Source organism: Pseudorasbora parva, chromosome 1, assembly GCF_024679245.1.
Source record: "Pseudorasbora parva isolate DD20220531a chromosome 1, ASM2467924v1, whole genome shotgun sequence".
NCBI classification, from domain to species: domain Eukaryota; kingdom Metazoa; phylum Chordata; class Actinopteri; order Cypriniformes; family Gobionidae; genus Pseudorasbora; species Pseudorasbora parva.
In genome coordinates, this window is record NC_090172.1 from 57,026,992 (window position 1) to 57,048,154 (window position 21,163).

The 21,163-nt window shown below is 38.1% G+C and overlaps 1 protein-coding gene across 2 annotated transcripts in view; it reads left to right on the forward strand.

Annotated features, from left to right (window-relative positions):
- Positions 1 to 2,183: 2,183 nt before the first annotated feature.
- dvl2 (dishevelled segment polarity protein 2) overlaps positions 2,184 to 21,163 on the forward strand; it is a 39,609-nt gene continuing 20,629 nt past the window's right edge. For both annotated transcript variants that reach the window (XM_067446122.1, XM_067446130.1), the window contains exon 1: positions 2,184 to 2,718. In XM_067446122.1, coding sequence (XP_067302223.1) covers positions 2,558 to 2,718 — 161 coding nt within the window. In that variant the 5' untranslated portion in view covers positions 2,184 to 2,557. The remainder of the gene's footprint in view (positions 2,719 to 21,163) is intronic.

Consider the following 21,163-nt stretch of genomic DNA (forward strand, 5'->3'; position numbering starts at 1 on the left):
ACTCTGAAGAAGTGTTAAATATAAGGAGATAATTAAGATATTAAGTGATGATTGACCATTAGTGAAGACACCTGGTGATAACCAGCAGAATCACTGAAGGAAATAGTCACCATTTTTAAATCACCATTATGGTGATCAGTGTTTGCTTTAGTTGGGCTCTTGAACCCTTGACTTCATAACATTAGTTTTTGTCTGGCTGCTTTATAGCAGTCAGACAAGTCCAGAGAATACGTGATCAGGAGTAGTTGGTTATGTTTTGACATAATCATCATGAGCTGAATCACTGATGTCAATTAGTAGGGATGGACGTATCGATATGAAGTATCGATATATTGATACTGATTTGAGCATTGAAAATTATCGATACGCAACTAAAAATAACGATACCAAGGTGTTTTTTTTTACCAGTAATTTTGGTTTATTTAAAAAGATTATATAATGCATACAATATGAATAACCTATACTGAATAGTTGTGTTCAGTAGAACAATTTTCCTGCTCATCTGAACCAGGATCTGAACACGAGACAGAACCAATCGATCACAGACAGAGCGTTCGCTCACTGATGACACTGTATTCCAACCATATACCATAAAAAAATATGGACGACGCGACATCATCCGTTTCCGCATGCCAGAGTTGAAGCTTTCAGGCGGCCTGCACGGCGCTGACATCTTGGGACTGAGTCTGCGCAGTAGCGATTTCGGGACCGGAGTTGAGCGGTATCTGCAGTAGTTGCGCAGTATCTGCAGTAGTTGAGCAGGAAGTAGCGCAGGAAGTACAGTCGCGATATCAAAAGCCAGCCCACACTCTCACAGATGCAGAACAATTAATTATGTTGGTGTGAAATAAACAGTTATGGAAATGTATAAATTAAAGCTAAAGCTTCAATCTGCTCCCAAAAATCCCGAAAAAAGTCTGTTAGTGCCTCAGTGACAACTTCACTCAGAGAAGCCGTTGATCTCAGCTGTCAATCATGACGTCACACACCCCGTTTTTATAGCATCAAATAAAGAACTAAAATTAAACTTATTTTAAAAACGAACACTTGAAATGAAATCCTCATGATGATAACTGCCTTCAGTGACATAAACTAACTTTGGGGGGGATATTTGAAGTGTAATTTTATTGTTTTGTTTGCCTCGCGTCCATTAGAAAACACAGAGGGGCGGCTATACTGGGACCGGTCACCGGGGGGCGATCGAGGCGCGAAAGCTTCAGTTTCTGAGAGGGGCACTGCAGGCTTGATTCAAACAGAGCTGCGTTTCCAAAACTTTTATCATAAAAAAGAAACCATTGATGCTTTTGGAAACGTAGCCATGAACAATGCTCATCAGAATACAGAAAAACATATATTAGAATTAATTCACAATAAACAATTAGAAATTGTAGCCTACATAGTGCAATTACACTATTTAAATGTTATGTTAAACCTTGATATTGAACTGATCATGTTCTATTCTGTAATGTTAGAATAAAAAGGATGTATTGTATGGATGGATCGTCCCATCACTGGCAGTCCGATATGAAATTGAATCATGGTTTATTTTTTATACAGTGACCGTAGTATTTGTAGATTTTCATACCACTACACGTAAACATTTTAACCATGGTGTGTAAACAAAAATATGATCTAATAAACTGCAATTAGGGCATATTGAATGTTAAAATACCTTTCAAATGTGTTAACTGGGTATCTGTACCCATTTTACTCTTAGTAAATTTAATAAATTTAATCCTTAAAATTTTCAGTTTAGAAGTATCGGTATCGTAACGGGAATAAAAAAGTGGTATCGCCCATCCCTATCAATTAAAGTTAGGCTTTATTGATTGCCGCTGCTCTGATTCTACAGCAAAATATATTGTGTTCTCAATTTAATCAGAAAGGTTTTTAAAAGTTATTCTGTTCTTAATAAAAGAAAGAAAAAGGTTTGAATCTCTCGGTCATTGACTCATTGAGGACACACAGAGACATCAAGAGTCAGCATATGAATCTTAACAATGGTGGCCATTAAAAAGCTTTTTGCAGTGTCCATTTAACCTGCAAAAAGGGGTCAGTGAATTAATATTTTTAGTGAACTGAGTCAACGGTGAATCAAAATTCCCACCACTAGAAGCTAGTCCCAAAAACACTCATGGACGAGCCCCAGTAGGCTACAAGCGGATTAGTGGGACGTACTGGGCGCCTCTCTTGCGTCACACGCCGCCGCCGCGCTGCTGACCCGAGCCGGAGAAAACTATTTCAAATCTTCCATGTGTTTTTGTAGGGGGGAATGTTGTGGATGTGTTGTTGGCTGTAGGTGTGTTTTTAACAAAGCAAATCATGAAACTTTTGAGTGCTCGGGAGACCTAAATTTAGGCACAAATAGCGCTGTTTTTCTTTGTTTGTGTTGGATGCGCGGCCAGGGCAGTGTTATTGGATAGTAGTATTGTGGTCTAGAGTAGACGACTTTCCTCAACCCCCTTTTCTCCGGAGCGCTGGCTAACATTAGCAGGATAGCCGCCGCCTTCCATACTTTCGTAGAACAACGGGAAAAGTTTGATTTGAGTGAGGAGACATGGCGGAGACCAAAATAATTTATCACATTGACGAAGAGGAGACGCCGTACTTGGTGAAGATTCCCATTGCGGCTGAGAAAATCACTCTGCTGGATTTTAAACAGGTCTTGAACAAGCCGAACTACAAATTCTTCTTCAAGTCCATGGACCAGGACTTCGGGTAGGTGAAGCGCACAAAAGATGTGCACGATAAGCCAGAACAAAAACAGTTTTCTTTCGGTTGTAGGGAATGAATGCGTATGTTGTGTCAGATGTTGTTGTAATAGCTCGTTAGGGGTTTTCCTCGTGAAGGACATTGGGTTTGGGTGGTCTAATCGTATCAAGACATCACTGTAAAGCAACTGTGTAACTTTCCAAAAGTCCCTAGTGAGTTTAGCAGTTTCTGCTGTCTGACTTAGTAAAGGCTAAATAAAACACTTTGTCCGCATTAGTTGTGTTGCATACAGCTATAACATTGCATCTAGGCTATTATCTGGATTATTTATTATTACCTTAATTTCTATTAGGCTATTTTAATTAAATATAGTCCGGTTGATGAGAATTTCTCTAAATCCTTCAGTTTTTAATGAACACCGCCGTGCTTCTTCTTTTAATATATAAAAAAAGAGTATGAATACTTTTATTCATCAAAGGCACATTAAATTGGTCAAAAGTGACATTTAAAATATTACAAAAGATTAATTTTTTTAATAAGTGCTGTATACTTGAACTTTATATTCATCTGAAAATACTGAAAACGATGTATCATGGTTTCCACAAAAATATTAAGCTGTTTTTAACTTATAATAATTGTTTCTTGAGCAACACATCATCATATTGAGTTTTGAAGGATCATGTGACACTGAAAATTCATCTTTGCGTCACAGGAATAAATTATATTTTATAATATATTCAAATAGAGAACAGTTATTTTAAATTGTAATAATATTTCACAATAATGTTGTTGTTGTTGTCCCTGTGTTTTTAATCAAATAAATGCAGCCTTGGTCAGCATAAAAAACTTTTAAAAACATTTTAAAAATCTTACCAATCCAAACTTTTGAATTGGTAGTGTATAATTTGTCTTCTACCTGAACATTAGGTAGGTCATATTCATCATGTAGTGAAATCCTCATCCTTTCCCTCATGTCTTTGCATACATGCCAAGTTTTTAGTGTCCCACTGCTGTCTTGTCAGTCTTTTTTTATATAAAGAGTGGAGTTCTTTGTCTCAGACCGCATATTTGGCCTGAATCGTCCTGCCATGGACAGAATACCAGCCAATAAATCTCAGCCACGTACTTGTCGGTTATGCATTCTCCAGATGCTACAGGAATGTCTGCGGTAATCTTAGCAAATTAGGATGTTATCATCTGACTGTAGTCCGTCAGTTGGACAGCTTACACTTATGTGTTCACATGAATATGAATCAAAGACAGTCACCTGAAGCACTGTAAATGTAAAGTCACTGACGCAAATGCACATTAATCAGTTGAAAAACTGGAGCTTAATAAAAACATTTAGAATAGACCTTAAACCCTAAATTTGAACATTTTAATTTGTTTTTTTAATTTATTAATACAAATCACATAAACTAAATGGTCCATTGCCTGCCATTAAGATTTATACAGTGTTTTATTAAGCTCTAGTTTTTTTACTTTTACTTTTTTATATGAATTAAGCAAGGCTGTGACCGGTGTTGAGGTAAGTAACTTGAGTTACGTAATCAGATTACCTTTTCAAATAACCAGTAAATTAATGCATTGCTTTTAAAATTTACAACAAACTATCTGAAGCAACGCAATTAACTTTGTTTTCCCATTTATTGACTGACAGCTCTCTTGTTCCCATGTTGAGATAAATCGTAAGTGTGGAGTCATTGGCCCTCATTTATCAAAAGTGCGTACACCAAATTTTCAGCGTACACCTTGCGTACACCCAAACCCACGGTGACTTTGAGATTTATCAATATGGACGTTGGCGTACGGCACGCTCAAATCCTACGCCAGCTCAGGAGGTGGTGTACGCACGTTTGAGTTAGTGGGAAAATGCGCAGAAAAGCAATTCCTAACACCACAAAACACACTGACAAGATATGCTATATGACCCACTGTTAAAAACCACAACAACAACATTCAGTGTTTATTTTTGTGCAACATGAACGTCAATGTTTACTTTTTGTGACTTTACCAAAGCGTTTGATTTGTAGGCAAATGTATTCCTCCAGTCGCGAGCCCGTGCGCTTTATCTGACGGTTCAGGGTTAGGCCCGGCAGCTGCGCACGGACTGGGACTAAAATAATTCAGACTGACAAAATAATAAAAATGACCTTCTTCCTTTAAATAATAATAAAATCAATAAAAACGACATTCTTCTTCTAAATAACAAGCGTCATTAAGAATAATAATCATAATAATAAAAAGAAAAATCTTACAAATTGTCATGTAGTTATTAATGTGAATGAATCTTACTCCACATCACATCATCATCATCACTATTGTACACTCCAATACATGTGCCGTGATACGAAATTAAATGCTATTTTTTTCAAAACGTGCTGTAGCCTAAAATAATGCAGTGATGGTAATTTATCATCCAAACAGCTATTTAAACTGCTGGAGTGCGCTTCTCAATCTCCACACTATTAACAGTACTCGTTATTTGTGTCCATATTTTGTTTTTGTAGGTGCCTTTAATTCCACTCTTTAAACTCCCAAATAAAACAATTTCGGGTTTTTTTTCCACTTCCCTGGTGATCTCGATGGGCGCGCGTCTCAATCATCTCAATAGGATCGTCAGTGATCAGGGAGTCAGCCCATTGACTTATGCCCTAATCAGTGCCCTGACTAGTGGAGTAGTGAGATGATTGAGTGCGCCCGATCTCCACGTCGGAGAAGTTTCGCTTCTTTGCCGTCTTCTGTTTGTCCATGGCGTAAAATGAGGGCGTGGGGGAGGCGGAGACTTGAATATATAGGGGCGTGTTATTCTAATGACGATCGTTTTCAGCCGCCGCATTTATCAAGGGCAGGTATTGCGTACACCTGGATTGCAGAGGTACGCACAGCTTCATAAATCAGGCGGTGAGAGGAGTGTAAGCATAATCTTACGCCAACATATACACCAGTTTCTACGCAAGATTGATAAATGAGGGCCATTGTGTGTAAACGTGGGTTATTCTAGGCTAAATGTGAGCGTGCATTTAATGATCTCATTTGCGCACACAAAACAAATTCTGTATTCCCCAAAATTAATAAAATCTGTGAAATGCAAAATCAGAATACTGTGCAAACCTCCAATAATTAAATATGTTAAATAAATCAAATATTTTTATGCTTTTCAACGTAACGTTCCTCAACACTGGCTGTAAGCATGTCTTTTGTGGGGGACCAAAGTATTTTTTGGTTTTTATTGCGTGGCGAGGGGGAATTGGTCTTATTGGTTTATTTAAAGGAATTCAATTATTAAAATATTAAAAGAATCTTTTAATAATTGAAGGATTTAAGAAAATAAAGAAAAGGAAATAAGAATGGTAAAAGTTCCAGTTCTATTGTAGTTCGGAAGTAACCTATTTGCATTTTATTATTGTTATATATAATAAAATGCAAAAAGTTTACTTCCGAACTACAACACAACTGGAACTTTTATTTATATATATATGTATGTACCACCATATATATACCACCATGTTAGGCAAACCAAAATAAGACTGAATTTGTGCATATATATATATATATATATATATATATATATATATATATATGCACAAATTCAGTCTTATTTTCGTTTGCCTAACATGGTGGTGGATGAGGAGATTCCCCCTTTCCATGTAAAGTGCCTAGAAAAGCGCTATAAATGTAACAAATTGATGTCATGATTTACATAGGCCTAAATAATCATAAGTCATATAATTTTATAAAAAATGTAAAATCATTTGCATCACTCGATTTTACTGAACATTTTTATCGTCAAACATTTGACAAATGTTAAAAGTTTAGCTACTTACATCTCCCACTATTCGCACTAATAGGAAGCCCCGCCTTCTTTGATTTGATTGACCATCTCGCTCATTCTGACAGTTATGAGGGCTTTTAGACCGCTGAGGCATTTTACTTTTGTCATCCTATAGCAGCAAACAGAACGGAGGTCAGCAGAGCAGCATCAAGAATATCAAATATTGGGGGTGACAATTTGGCAATTTCTAATTATTAGGAGAGACTTGTCCACCTCAATGGTGGTTATGGCCCATGATTTAAAACAAATTAAAGATAATTTCATTCAATTTGATGGAATTTTAGTATTATTAGAAATGTGTAAATTTTGATAAAGGCTTATTTTTTGAGTGTAGACTATACAGTATATAACAAGAAAACAGCAGAGAGTCTTTTTCATTGACAATAACACGTCAGAAGTGTAACTAACATGGTTTTACAGGGATTTGGAAATTATTATTTTTAATCCAGCTGCCAAAATGTCATATGTCTGCTGTATCCTCTTCTACACAGTTGGCCAAACTCAAAACAATTAAAGGTGCACTATGTAGTATTTTTGCAGTAAAATATCCAAAAACCACTAGTCCAGTGTTATATATTTTGTTCAGTTGAGTACTTACAATATCCCAAATGTTTCCAACTATTTGTAAATTGTGAGAAAATTGCTATTTTAACCAAGGACCGGGACGTGTCAGCATAGCGTTTGAGGGAGTCGCCTGTCAATCGCGTCATATCTGCGTTACCCTCGGTTTTATTCTGCAGAAGCGCTTTTCTCTTAGCAGTGTGAACATGTCACAGCAGCGCCGAGCGAACACACAGAGTAACGTCATAACATAATTTTAAACACACTTAAATGTATCTAATATGATAAACAGAGCTGCTTTACCTTATAATCATGACCGGAAAAGCGGAAGTGCGGGCGCCCGGCGACTGTCCCGTCCCGTCATAATAAAAGTCCCGGTGTTCGCGAGCCGTGTGTTTGTGTAACCATTTCTCCAGCAGCCATGCTCCGCTCCACAACACTCGGTCCTGCTCTGCTTTACACTACAGTAACGTTAATAACCGCATCCATGAACATGATTTCTGCCCGAGTCCTGTTTTACACCGGCTGTGAGGTGAAGACCACATGTCCCAAGATGTTGCGCTCATACTTGGCGTCATCAAACTACACATTTGTTTAGAATAGGCGCCCTCCAGTGGACGGAAAGTTGCATAGTGCACCTTTAAGGCAATTAGTTACATCAATTTTTTTTAAATAAAGAAATTTGAAGTGTAAGCAGAACTTGCAGATTTTTATTTTGTACTCATACATTTTAAGTGCTCTTAACTTCAAAATATTTGAGTAAGCTAATTCATACATTTTAAATTAAAATGATCAAATTAAATATTTTTAGAAGCTTGTCTAGCTTTAACTAGCCAATTCAATAAGCGCTACCTTGCTAAAAGGTAACACAGTGCTTTGGTGGCATTAGCATAGCAATGGCTGAATGAGGACAGCAATACAATACATTGCTCCACTCGTCATGATGGTAACCCAACATAACCGAAACTCTTCTAAATTAGCATTGCAAAACATTAAATGCTACTAAATCTCCCACTTCACATTAATCTTGCACTAAAAGAAATTATATAACACTTAATTTTAGCATTTTCTCTCCCTTTTGAGTGTCATGGCAAAGCCCATGGATTAAATCCCAGCCCAGTGTCTGTGAAATTTAAGTTTGTCTAAATTAATGAGACAGTTCAGATTACTTAAAGGGCTACTTCAGCGATTAGCATATGGCTTTGTATCAGTAGAAACCCTGGAGTATATTCGAATGATCGTGCTCCCCCTCCTCATATCCCCCTGAGACATGAGATTAATGCATTTTATTTTTGGAAAAAAATCCTCTGATGGCGCAAATATCGTCTATTTGCTTCATCAGAGGATTTTTTGGCCAGAGGAGCTATTGCCGCATGTTTCCGCAATTTCAAATTAATTCCTATGAAAGTTAAGCTTCCAAAGCCATAAACTGAAAACGCGGCAGACTGAACACATGACGGGAACGTCTGCCGCGCCCGCCAGGGGCGTTTCAAAGATTTTCATTTAAGGGGGGCTTAGCCCCCATTGAGGGTAGCCTATGGAACAACATTTTTCACACTTTAGTTTGGGGTCCAAATTGTGCTATTTACTAGTAGTTTGCTAACATGCATACCCATAGGATATTGGCTGTTAATTATTACGTATAAAGCTAATATTAATACCTTTTTGCATGGCCATATTGTAGCATACATGCATTAATCATACCCAATAATGTTGGCAGGTTTATAATCACCAAGATCCCAAATGTGGGGGTTCGGGGGCATGGTCCCTCAAGAAAATTGTGATTTCTATGATCTACATATGTGCATTTTAAGATGTTCTAAAGGCCAAAAAATAAGATAACAATAGCTTGAAACCATGTCACTGTGCAGTAGATTATTTGTCTCTTATCTCCACATCTCTCCTTTTCTCTGTTTTTATCTTGCCCGTCTCTTCCCCTCATAACGCGGAGCTTTGACTGATATAGGCCAGTTTTTCCATTTTCATCAGTGAAGAAAGTAAACGTATGGTTTACATATTAGCATACTGAAATTTATGTTTCATGAATAATTTTCTTTGACACTTTAATTTACTGTTTATTAAAGTTTAAGTTTATTAATTTAATTCACTATATAAACACATTTATTACTAATCTTATGCCCAATACAGGCTGAAAAAAGCAGAGTTTTTTTAAAGTTTATTTACCGAAGGTTATGGAATTATATTAATTTACAATATATACACATTCATTATCAATATGCCTAATCTGATGAAAATGGCTTTGTTAATATTTATAGTTCGTTAATTAGGCCTACATTATGAATCACATAGGCATATTTTCAACTCAAAATGACAAAATTAGACAAAAGTTTATTCATTTTCATGATTATTTTTGTCTTTTGTTCAACATTTCTAACTTAAAGCAGCAGCTGTCAAACAAGAATGTTTAATTTAGTCGCTTACATTTCTCTCACTTGATGTTGTCGATTTGCGCTGCTAAAATTCGCGCTCAGCCTCGGCCGTTAATAAAGCCCGCTGCTCTGCATGCACTCTGCTCTGCGCCGCCGTGGATTGAAGAACTAAACATAAATGCGTATAAATAGTACGAGAGTGCAATGTCGTGGAATGTTTACGCCAAAACTCATTTGGCGTGCATATGATACGCTGTTTTTCGCGTGCATATGATACGCACTTTATGCCGTATATATGACACGGTCTCTTGGGTAGGTTTAGGGTAGTGGGGTGGGGAGTTCGTATGTATAATACGCTATAAAATGCGTATCATATGCACGCGAAAATGAGTTTTGCCGTATACATTCCACGACATTGCACACTCGTACTATTTATACGCATTTTTCGTGAGATCCGGCTGAAAAGGCGGGAAGAAGCCGAAGCCTCCTGCCAGTTTCATGTGTATCAAAGGTTAATCACATATTTTTTAGGTGGGCTGAGGCATAAGTTTAGGGGGGGCCTAAAAAGGGTCTAGCGACGCCCATGGCGCCCACGCTTACCTCAGCTCTCGTGATGAATGTAATCTGACTCCTGTAGCGTTTGTGCTGTGACACTCGCCTGGCGAATCACTCATTATATTGAACACACACGTTCAGTTTTTAATTGTAGTGTCTGTTCTCTAACTGAACTGATTTTATGAAAATGAAAGCGGTGGGAAAGTGATCCGGTAGCGATGGCTTTGGGAGTGGCCTCGTAGGGCAGGAAGCAAGTGCATTCTGGGAATTGTTGTCTTTCATCCCCATGAGACAAAAATACATTTTCTGTCTTTTCTCGAAGGCCCCAAATTCAAAAATAAATTCACATTTCTACTACATTGATGACCCAGTTTAAATACAAAGCGTAATGCTAAATCACTGAAGTAACGCTTTAAAGGTCCCGTTTTTCGTGTGTTTTTGAAGCTTGGATTGTGTTTACAGTTTGCAATATAACATGAGTTCATGTTTCGCGTGTAATAAAACACAGTGTTTTTCACACAATTGACTTATCTGTACAGCGCTGTTTCCTCTGTCCTAAAAACGGCCTGATGATTTCCTTGTTCTATGAAGTCCCTCCTTCAGAAACACGTAACGAGTTCTGATTGGGCCAGCGCTTCCCGTGTTGTGATTGGACAGCAGCTTAGCGCACTTTCCCCAGAAAGGTCCCGCCTCTTACCATAACGGGGAGATGCAAGCTCTGAATACGCGCTCTTCTCCACGTGGGAGAGCAACAAAACCACGCCCCCTATTTTGCGTGTTCTTGTGGGCGGAGGGTTAGTCAACAAACGGTTCTAGTGATGTCATTACAGCAGGAAGTGCAGGGGTGTAGTCCAAACCGGCCGTTCGCTGTAGGCTTTGAAAAGGAACTTCTGTTAAATAAAATATCTCGCTTGGCATTGAACTTTGAGCTTTATAATCTTACAGGTATTATTTATGCTCTAACAGCAACATTACACACTAACTAAAGCTTGAAAGATGGGATCGCGAAGAACAGGACATGTCAGTTCTGTGAACTCGAAAGAAAAAGAAAGTTCTAAAAACTTATAAAAGTTAATTTGTCTAAACTAATTTGTTTATTTTAAGTTTATCCTACTCAAAACAATTATTTTCAGCGTTAGGTTCACAGTGAAATAGTGCTAGATTGGTGGAACTGGATTACTGAAATCTGTTTTTCTTTTTGTGTGGATTTTACTGGGAAAGCGAAATCTGAAGATTTGATCTTTTCTTCTTTCCTACCTTGGAAGAAGGGCCGTCGATGTCTCGGCAGTTTTTGTTATTGTGGAAAAGGGTGGACGTGTGTGTATTATTGTTGAACGCCGTTGGATGTGGATGTAAGCTGATACGGCAGTGGAGCGCTGTGATGCTCATGCTGCCGTGCTGATTTGCAGTGTGAAGAGCCAGCTGTCAGTCTGACTGTGTGTGGCAGTGGATTGCTGGGCCGTGTTTGGGGAGGGATATGGTTGGAGGTTGGAGACGGGCCATTTGCTTAGTGTCTGGGATAGAATCAACAGAGAGAGAGAGAGAGAGAGAGAGAGAGAGAGAGAGAGAGAGAGAGAGAGAGAGAGAGAGAGAGGAGTGGGGGACCCCTCGGTCTCTCTAGGGCCCCTCTACATTCTCTCTGCTGTTTTTACATCCCCTTAAAAGTACAGACCAAATTCCAGACTGATTTTATTCATCTTACCTTGTTTCTCAGACATTGTAAGGGCAAATCATCCAAATTAAAATAAATATCCAAGTGGTTTCTTGGCCAAATTGTAACACGGTCTGCAGACGTAACATGTCCAGAACTCATTCTCTTGTAAGAGCTTTTGTTGAAAGCAGAGAGGTTGTTGTGTGTGTGTGTGTGTGTGTGTGTGTGTGTGTGTGTGTGTGTGTGTGTGTGTGTGTGTGTGTGTGTGTTTGTGTGTGTGTGTGTTTGTGTGTTTGTGTGTTTGTGTGTGTGTGTGTGTGTTTGTGTGTGTGTGTGTGTGTGTGTGTGTGTTAGAGGTCACGGGTTGTTTTTCAAGTACAGATGTTTGGCTTAATTAGCGTCATTAGAGGGTCTGGGGGTGGGATTGTTTCACAAGCGTTAAAAGCAGGAGAGCTTTGCTTTTAGGAAGTGCTTTGTGGAATTGTTGTGGAGTTGCATCATCTAGTCAAATGTTTGTTTGGTGCGGAAGAATTGGCAATCGTTTGTGCACATAAGACAATGAAAAAGACTTGCCCTCGGTTTCCCAGACTAAAGTGCATGTTTGAGCTTTTTTAACTGAAAGCAACCTGCATGGACAGATCTTAAAATATGTCAGTGCCATTGTTTTGTCTCTTTTCTAATGCATGTTTATGAAAGCCTCTTAAATGTCCTAATTGAACTAAGGCCTAATTCTGGCTTAATCTAAGCCCTGTCTGAGAAACCAGGCCTTAGAAAAATGTCGTCATTTAATTATTATGTAATAGTGTTTTTTCCTAAGGCAAGCATCGCAATTACTACTGATGCATAGTCAGATCTTAACTCTAATTATTAAAGGTGCACTATGTAGTATTTTTGCAGTAAAATATCCAAAAACCACTAGGCCAGTGTTATATTTTTTTTTTGTTCAGTTGAGTACTTACAATATCCCAGATGTTTCCAACTATTTGTAAATTGTGAGAAAATTGCTATTTTAACCAAGGACCGGGACGTGTCAGCATAGCGTCTGAGGGAGTCACCTCAATCGTGTCATATCTGCGTTACCCTCGGTTTTATTGGGCAGAAGCGCTTTTGTCTTAGCACTGTGAACATGTCACAGCAGCGCCGAGCGAACGCACAGAGTAACGTCATAACATCATTTTAAACACACTTAAATGTATCTAATATAATAAACAGAGCTGCTTTACCTTATAATCATGACCGGAAAAGCGGAAAAGTGTTTTACACTACAGTAACGTTAATAACCGCATCCATGAACATGATTTCTGCCCGAGTCCTGTTTTCCACCGGCTGTGAGGTGAAGACCATGTGCCAAGATACTGCGCTCACACTTGGCGTCATCAAACTACACCTTTGTTTAGAATAGGCGCCCTCTAGAGGACGGAAAGTTGCATAGTGCACCTTTAAGTTGGCTTGAGCCAATTTACTAATCTACTATTTTTAAGATTATTATTATTCTTCTGAGGCAAAATGTAAACAGTATCTCCCTCTAGAGCTTTAAAGCTACAACCACCAAACTCTGCTCAAACCTTCAGACTGTTCTGACCCGGACTCTGTTCTGACAAAACAACGAAAAGTCCCATAGACTTTCATTGAGGGCAACAACTTTTAGACGATAACTAAAAGAGTATTTAAGCTTCATCCACTATGTATCTATCATTAACAATCATAACAATTAGCTTTGGACTTTGTTTACAATGTGCTAAAACATGCTAGTAACATATTAAATCATGTTAGCAACATGCTGATATATGGCCGCTAACCGTCTCGTCGTACCGTCCTATCGCACATACAATTGTCCCAACAGTTATACTGTTTTCAAGGTCTATCCACGTCATTACTGCAAGGTGGATGATTCTGATTGGCTCAAAGAAAATGAACAGTCATGGTAAATTTCCACACACGTCTCCATTGAATTTGTATTGCGTGAAGTGGTCGCCTTGTCATTTCTGTTAAAATATTTAAACATAGCAACATGTTTTCATTCATACTAGCAGTGTTAAAACATGCTAACAAAATGTTAAAACATGCTGGCAGCAGAGATGGGCATAAATACATGGAAATGTATTTAAAATACAAATACAAAATACTGTGTGGAAAAATGTATTTAAATACAAATACAGTATTTTGTATTTTGAAAATACACCAAATACATGTGAAATTGGCAATTCAGTGAAGGTATCCATATTAGGCTGTAATCTATCTGGGCCTATTCTGAATGCCAAAAAGCATTTAGATGTGTGCAACTGCTTAGAAACTTTCGTTTTCAATTTGAATTTGAATTTCCTTTAGCGGCAGTAATAATAACACAAATTACGTCAATAACTCATTCGCCCTCACTTCTTTTTCCACTCCAACATTCCAATTATTCCTGCCCACTAAAAGCTGCACAGATATATGTGCTTACCCCGATAGGCCTATCTATGTAAATGATTTAGAAAAAGTTCCATCGATTCACATTTTATATTATTGCTACGAATCTACGATATGTATTGTCATATGATATCACTCATCCCTAACATGCAGTAACGTTAATACTTCAAACACATTTGAGAAGCTACTTTAATCAACAAGTAGAATTGACCATGACATCCTCACCTTATTCCAACAATTTTGTAAAGTTGCCGATCCAAGGCTGGGTTGTACTAGCCTAGAAATCTAGACGCACCCTAGCGGCAGCAAATCTAATCTGCCACGAGTGCCGTCTAGCAACTCTCAATACCCTTCTGAGCTGTAAAAACCAAAATCTGGTCGGGCCAATCACATCGTGTATAGAGTCGGTGGGCGGGGCTTAACATAATGACGGCCGAGTTGCGTTTGTGTGCTTCTAGTCAACACAGACGCTGGCGAACGGCGGTCTTTCGAATCAGCTTTGGCCGTGACTCTGGAAGACTTGAGTTAAGCTTTTCTCTGAGAAAAGAACAAAGAACGGCACTGAAGTCATTCTTAAAAAGCGAAGATGTGATCTGAGTTTTGCCGACCGGATACGGCGAATGTTTAATCTATCAATGAGCTCCGCTTCACGTTGCTCTGGATGGTTGTAGCGCTATCCTATCGCGTGCAGAGGGAGTTTGAAAGACAACCGTTTATCCGCCCCTCGGATTGAGCTGTCAATGGTGAGTTTCCAGACCAAACATCTTGATGTGGGTCTGGCTTGTCAGGCTAGGGTTGTACAGCTGCGGCTCACCTGAATGAATGTTGGGGGGAGGGGCGTGTCTGGTCTGAACTAGTAGATGCATGAAAACAGCTCCTGATAAAGAGGTTGCCTGGCTCAAAGTATTTTGAGTATTTTGAAAATACAAAAATACTCATCTTAAATGTATTTAAATACAAATTACATTCGATTTTTTCCAAAGGCTTTAAAATACAAAATACAAAATAGTATTTTGTATTTCAAATACGTATTTTAAATACATGTATTTGAAATACTGCCCATCCCTGGCTGGCAGTATCCTGATTCATGTTAGCAACATGTTAATTTGTGTTAGAAAAGAAGCAGCAACATGCTAATCATGCCAACGACCTGCTAAACCATGCTAGGAACCCTCAAACTTTAAGCTGTTCAAAGTTATTTTAAACTTTCAAACTTGACATCAAAGTTTGTCGTTAAACTTTGGCACCCTTTGAGGGCTCAGTGGGATTCTGGCTGGTTTAGGGAGCTGTCCCTTGCCCATTCAAGCCAGTTAAAAATGTGACATTCATTGATCTTGTACATCCATTTTTATGCCTTGCAAACTTAAACATTAGTTTTTTTCTGCGCTGTATTATACATTATGGCAGTGTGTCAGATAATCTTGTAGCTGGTTAACATAGCTGAGATTTTGTCGGATTAGCAAAAGTGGCTTGTGATAAAACTTGGTAGCATCAGAATATTCATGTAACATATTTGTTATATTTATGCTAATTAGGGCTGCACGTTTTCAAGTTTTTCATTAACCGTTAAACGAGGCCCTTAGCGGTTAATACTCGGTTATCCATAGTGTGCGTCAGGGTTATTTTTAGCTTATTAATTTGACGACCACCATCTCCTTAGTGAACGCGCCTATAGAGAGAAATACACATCATGGATTACACAATCAGAGAGTAGCCTATTTCTTTTCGTTTTAAATTGTTAAAAGACATTTCAAGTTTCTTAAGATCTATTTCATGTCTGCGAGGCGTACGCTGAGTTTCGTTAAATTAGGATGAGATGCGCTCCAGTTCACGAGCAATGCGAGTGGCCGCGAGGGCGCCTGCACGATTAGAGCATGTAACGTTAGTAAAATATGCAGCCGAGAATGATTCACACAGACTCAGCGTTTGACTCGCGCGGCTGAGCCTCTCCCGGCAGAGAGTTCAAGCATCTGTGGTCTCGTCCCTTCAGCTCTGGCCATCTTGCTTTCAGTCCGCGATCAGCTTTTTTGTTTTCTTCATTACAGTTAAAGTAACGTCTGCTTTTCTCTAGTCATTCACAAGTTTCTCACTTCAAACTTTCTTTCTTCTGATCCGTTATGCACAGCGCGCGCGGCTCCCGCTCTGCTTCTGCCCTAATGCGACTTTTAGTCCAGTGCGACGTATGTTATTTTCCTCTTCATGACGCATATTTTGACTGATGCGACTCATACTCCGGAGCAACTTATAGCCTGAAAAATGCGGTAAGCACTGCATTGCAATACTTGCATTTCGCCCCGTCACTCTCATTTTTAAAGTGCTCCCACGCTTTCTTTGCCCGCTTAGAAGCTGGTCATGACTTCTTCTTGTGGATACTACCCTAACCCTATGGATACTACAAATGTCTGGGAGCGCTCTGGCGGTCTATAGGGGTGCAAACATATATTACAACTAAATTCAAGGCACGTCATTGACGCCACTTAACCGAGCAAAATGTTTCACTCGGTTACGCAATTTTTAACGGTTAATCGGTCAATCGGTTAACCATGGACACCCCTAATGCTAATATTTAATAGGAAAGGTTTGAAGGCTCTTCTGCTCATCAAGGCTGTATTTATTTGATGAACACAGTAAAAATGTTAGGGGTTAGCAGTTTAGATCCAAGATCAGTAGTAAAAAAATGAAGACCAAAAGTCAGGAGTGCAATTAATTAAAAGAAAATTTACTGAAGAATAGTTTACGCTTTCATCAGCAGAAGCCAGCTTCAAGTCTCACAAGGAGTTCGTAGGCTGCTAACCGTCTCGTCGTACCTTCCTATCACTACTAGTGTTGTCACAATACCAAAATTATGACTATGATATGATACCAGACTAAAATACCTCGATACCGATTCTAAATCAATACCGCAGTGGAAAAAAAAGAAAAGAAAAAAGATAATATAAATAAGACAACAGAACTTATTATTATTCATTATTTTATTTATTTACTAAAAATTCACGTGGCCAGCATGTTCCTTAGGGTTGGGCATCATTTTGATTTGAACAATTATTGATCAATTGATCAATTACTATTAAAATTATCTTACAAATATTTGCTAACTCAATGTATTTTTTACAACGGGGTAACTGTGTTGCAATAGCTTACACACAGCACAAGGAAGCTTGATTTCGAATGGTAAATTGAATTTAAAAACACGGGTAAACATAGGGCTGGACAATAATTCAATATCAATATATATCGCGATATAATTTTTTTCAATAACGGTGATATGATTTTTAAACACATTTCCGATATTTCGATAAATATATTACAGCATTCCTCACTGACTGACGTTCAGGGCGCAGCCGTCAGAAAGAGCAGAACATGATTGGCTACTTGCGCAATGACGTACACCACAGAAACGCAGTCAGTGCTCAGCAGTAGTAGGCTGATAGATCCAACGCAGCAAGTTTTACTTTTAGCTACAAAAAGAGTTTCCCTGACCGCAACACAAATGTGACTGAACGAACTTCCACAAGTAAGGAGAAAGAAATAGTTGATAAGAGAAGAAAGACTAACGTTAATTCAGTGGGGTGGAAGTGGTTCGGCGTGTCCCCCGCACTTTTAATAAAGTGTATTTTCATCCCCCGCACTTTTACGGGGTCTCACCGGTCCTAGTCGACCCGCTCCGAGCGGGATTCCAAACGGCGTTACCTGGAGCGAGGGCGGGCAATTTAACAGGGACGCTAAAGACCGCTTTCTCTAACCTCGGTTGATTGCGCGCTTCTTGAGGGCAATTGTATAGGCTACATAGAAACCAACGTGAATACATCAAGATTTAATTTCAGAGACAAAAAATTATCTATGCATGACGTGTCATTTTATTCGTATCTAAATATGAGGAGGACGCTCTCTCACAGAAAGTCCAAAAGCGGATTCGTAGAACTAACGTTACTGTCACGCTGGAGCTGCAGCTGAAGGACAACGTTACATATACATACAAATCGTTATGAGCTGAAAGGGGACGATCGACAGTCAGACGATTGCGACAATATATGAAAGCAATGAAGGAGCATCATGAGCAACAAAACTGTTTTCAACACTGATAATAATCATAAATGTTTGTTGAGCATCAAATCCTAATATGAGAATGATGAGTGACACTGAAGACTGGAGTAATGATTCAGCTTTGATCACAGAAATAAATGACACTTTACTATATATTCACGTAGTGAACAGATGATGTAGATCAGAATAATATTTCACTGTATTACGTTGTTTACTGCATTTTTAATTAAATTAATGCAGTATTAAATATATGCTATAATTTTGCATAAATGGAAAATAGAGCGCTATATGAATTGTTCTTCACTGAAATTTAAAACTTATTCCTTATTGAGAAAATGCTCAATAAACTGCGTCTGCGGCATAGGAGCACTGTACGCTGTGAAGCAGATCCACCATCTGAAGCAGATCCATCCGCTATATTCTGAGTCAGGCTGAATCCTGGCTGAAGCACTTTTGTTTAATCTATATTAAGAATAATATAATCAGCCTATGTTATAGTTTAAACTTAAAGATATTAATATTAATAAAGTGAGAGTCTTATGTTTATTTGATGTTGATTTCACATTTCTTTTTCATATAAAGGCTAAATACAAATAAAAGGTGAACATTAATTTATTTGTACTGGTTTTATTTCTAAAATATTATATAGTTTTATAGGAGGACTATTCATAGACTTGGCCAATACATTTTTCAGAAGTTTGTAGGTACAGACATTCTATGTGGCAGTTCTTAGTAGTTTTTTCTAAAGCTTTTATATAGTTCATATCGATATCGGAATTATATCGTATCGACCGAAATTAAGAAAAATATCGTGATATGAATTTTGGCCATATCGTCCAGCCCTAGGTAAACAGTATTAAAATAAGAACAAATAAACAGATTACAAACAATAGCACAAATAAATAAAATAGAATAAAAGATACAAATGAAATAGACTTTATTTTTTCAGGTAGGTCTAAATTCAGATAAGAAACTGAATTTAAATAAATGCAAAGTAATTACATTTAAAACAACATTGGATAATGTTCTTTGTAAAAAATTAAATAGCCTTCAGATGAAACCATTAAAGGGATAGTTCACTTTGAAATTAAATGTTGATATGTTTTAGCTTACCTCATGGGCATCCGAGATGTAGGAGTATTTGTTTCCCCAGTAGTTTCAATTTTGATCATTTTAGGTCAAACCGTTCTTGTCTGTGCCTCACATAATGCAGGTCTATGGTCACCACCTCAAAGAGCATACACAGAGAAGTCCAAATTAAACAATCCCCCATCGTAAGTACACACTGAAGGCCTAAGACACGAAACCAGCGGTTTGTGTGAGAAAACCAACAGTATTTATATCGTTTTTACCTCTTGTACACCACTACGTCCGACTGATCCGAGGGCGCACGTGCGTGTTTCCTGTTGTGACATTCGCGCGTTTTGGCTTTAGTCTGCCCAAGCGCGGAAAGTGCCGGAAGTGGATCTCTCGCGCATGTACGTCTCTCATTGTTTACACAAAACAGTTGTCTGTTAATATATCGAAATCTTCTTCCATTGCGATGTCCTGTACGTCTAAATAGGTTTAGATCTTCACAGTGAAAGGTAACATTTCCCAAATTTCTGTGTAAACAATGAGAGACGTACATAGCTGAGAGATCCACTTCCGGCGCTTTCCGCGCTTGCGCAGACTAAAGCCAGAACGTGTGAATGTGTGTACATTTGTTATATCATTGTAAGCTTATTTAAGGTGTAAAACATCAGTGTTTGCACGAGAGTGGCTATATTGAGTGCTTTTGGAAAACGTGAATGAAAAAACGTATCCAAGATGATGATGATGACAATAATAATTATTACTATACTAAGTTTTGATTACAAAATACGTTATATGGATGTGTTTGAATGTATTTTAATCCGCCGGTATGATAGAAATGACGTCATTACGTAAGGACGTAAAAGAAGCGGTGATCCGTTTTTTTTAACCGGTTCATTGAAACAAACTGTCCGAAAGAACCGGTTCGTGGAAAAGAACTGAACTTCCCATCACTGCGGTGCATGTCAACTCCCTGTCGGTCGGAGAGGAGAGGAGAGCGCAGCTGGTATCGATACTGTAGAAACTGAGAATCGTAGCAATACACATTCTCCTTTTTTTCCTAATAAATGAAAAGCTTGTCATCAATGTCTTCTCTCTTGCTGTATCAAAATATCACTTTCCTCAGAGAAGGTCAAGTTCAGTTTGTGCATGATTAGGCTATGATATAACATTTTTTTTTTTAAATACTGGATGCTAAATTGTGGATAATTAATATATCATATGCTGAAGTATTTCTGGATTAAAAGAAAAAAAACAACAAGAACCGTACGGAACGGCCAATTTATCGTCCTCGTCATCGTGACAGGCCTAATGACGTCTCTGTTTTCACAGATTGGCGTTTTTTGTTGTTTACACCGAGATGGTAATGGTGACTCAAACGTTTGGGTTTTCAGGCAGACGCAGCTGTCGGCAAATTAAAAGCCAAAACAAAGTTAACGTTTTTAGTTGAAAATGTTGTGTAAACAGCCCATTAATCCTGTGAGGTCTCAAGAAATGTATTATTATTATGACTGTTGAAAACAGTTGTGATTTATAAATTTTTCATAAAAATCATGATTAACTTTTTTCAGGATTCTTTGATGAATTTAAACAAATTGAAATAAAGTTCAAATGAATAACGTTTATATAAATTCTTTGGTAACATCCTAAATGTTTTTACTACCATGTTTAATCTTTGTTTAGTCTTTGCTGAAGACTATACATTTTTGACCCCAAACTTTTGAATGGTAGTGTATGTTGTGCATATGCCGTCATGTTTGTGCAAAAGTGTTTGTGAATTTATGGAACTACTCATTAATACTCATTAATCATTTCTTGCATATTTATTTTTGTAAAGAAAAGATAACACTTCATGAAAAAAATAATTATTTTGCGGTCTGTTCTTATGGTTTGTGACAACTACTGGCTCAGTTAGTTAACCGAAAGGAGAAT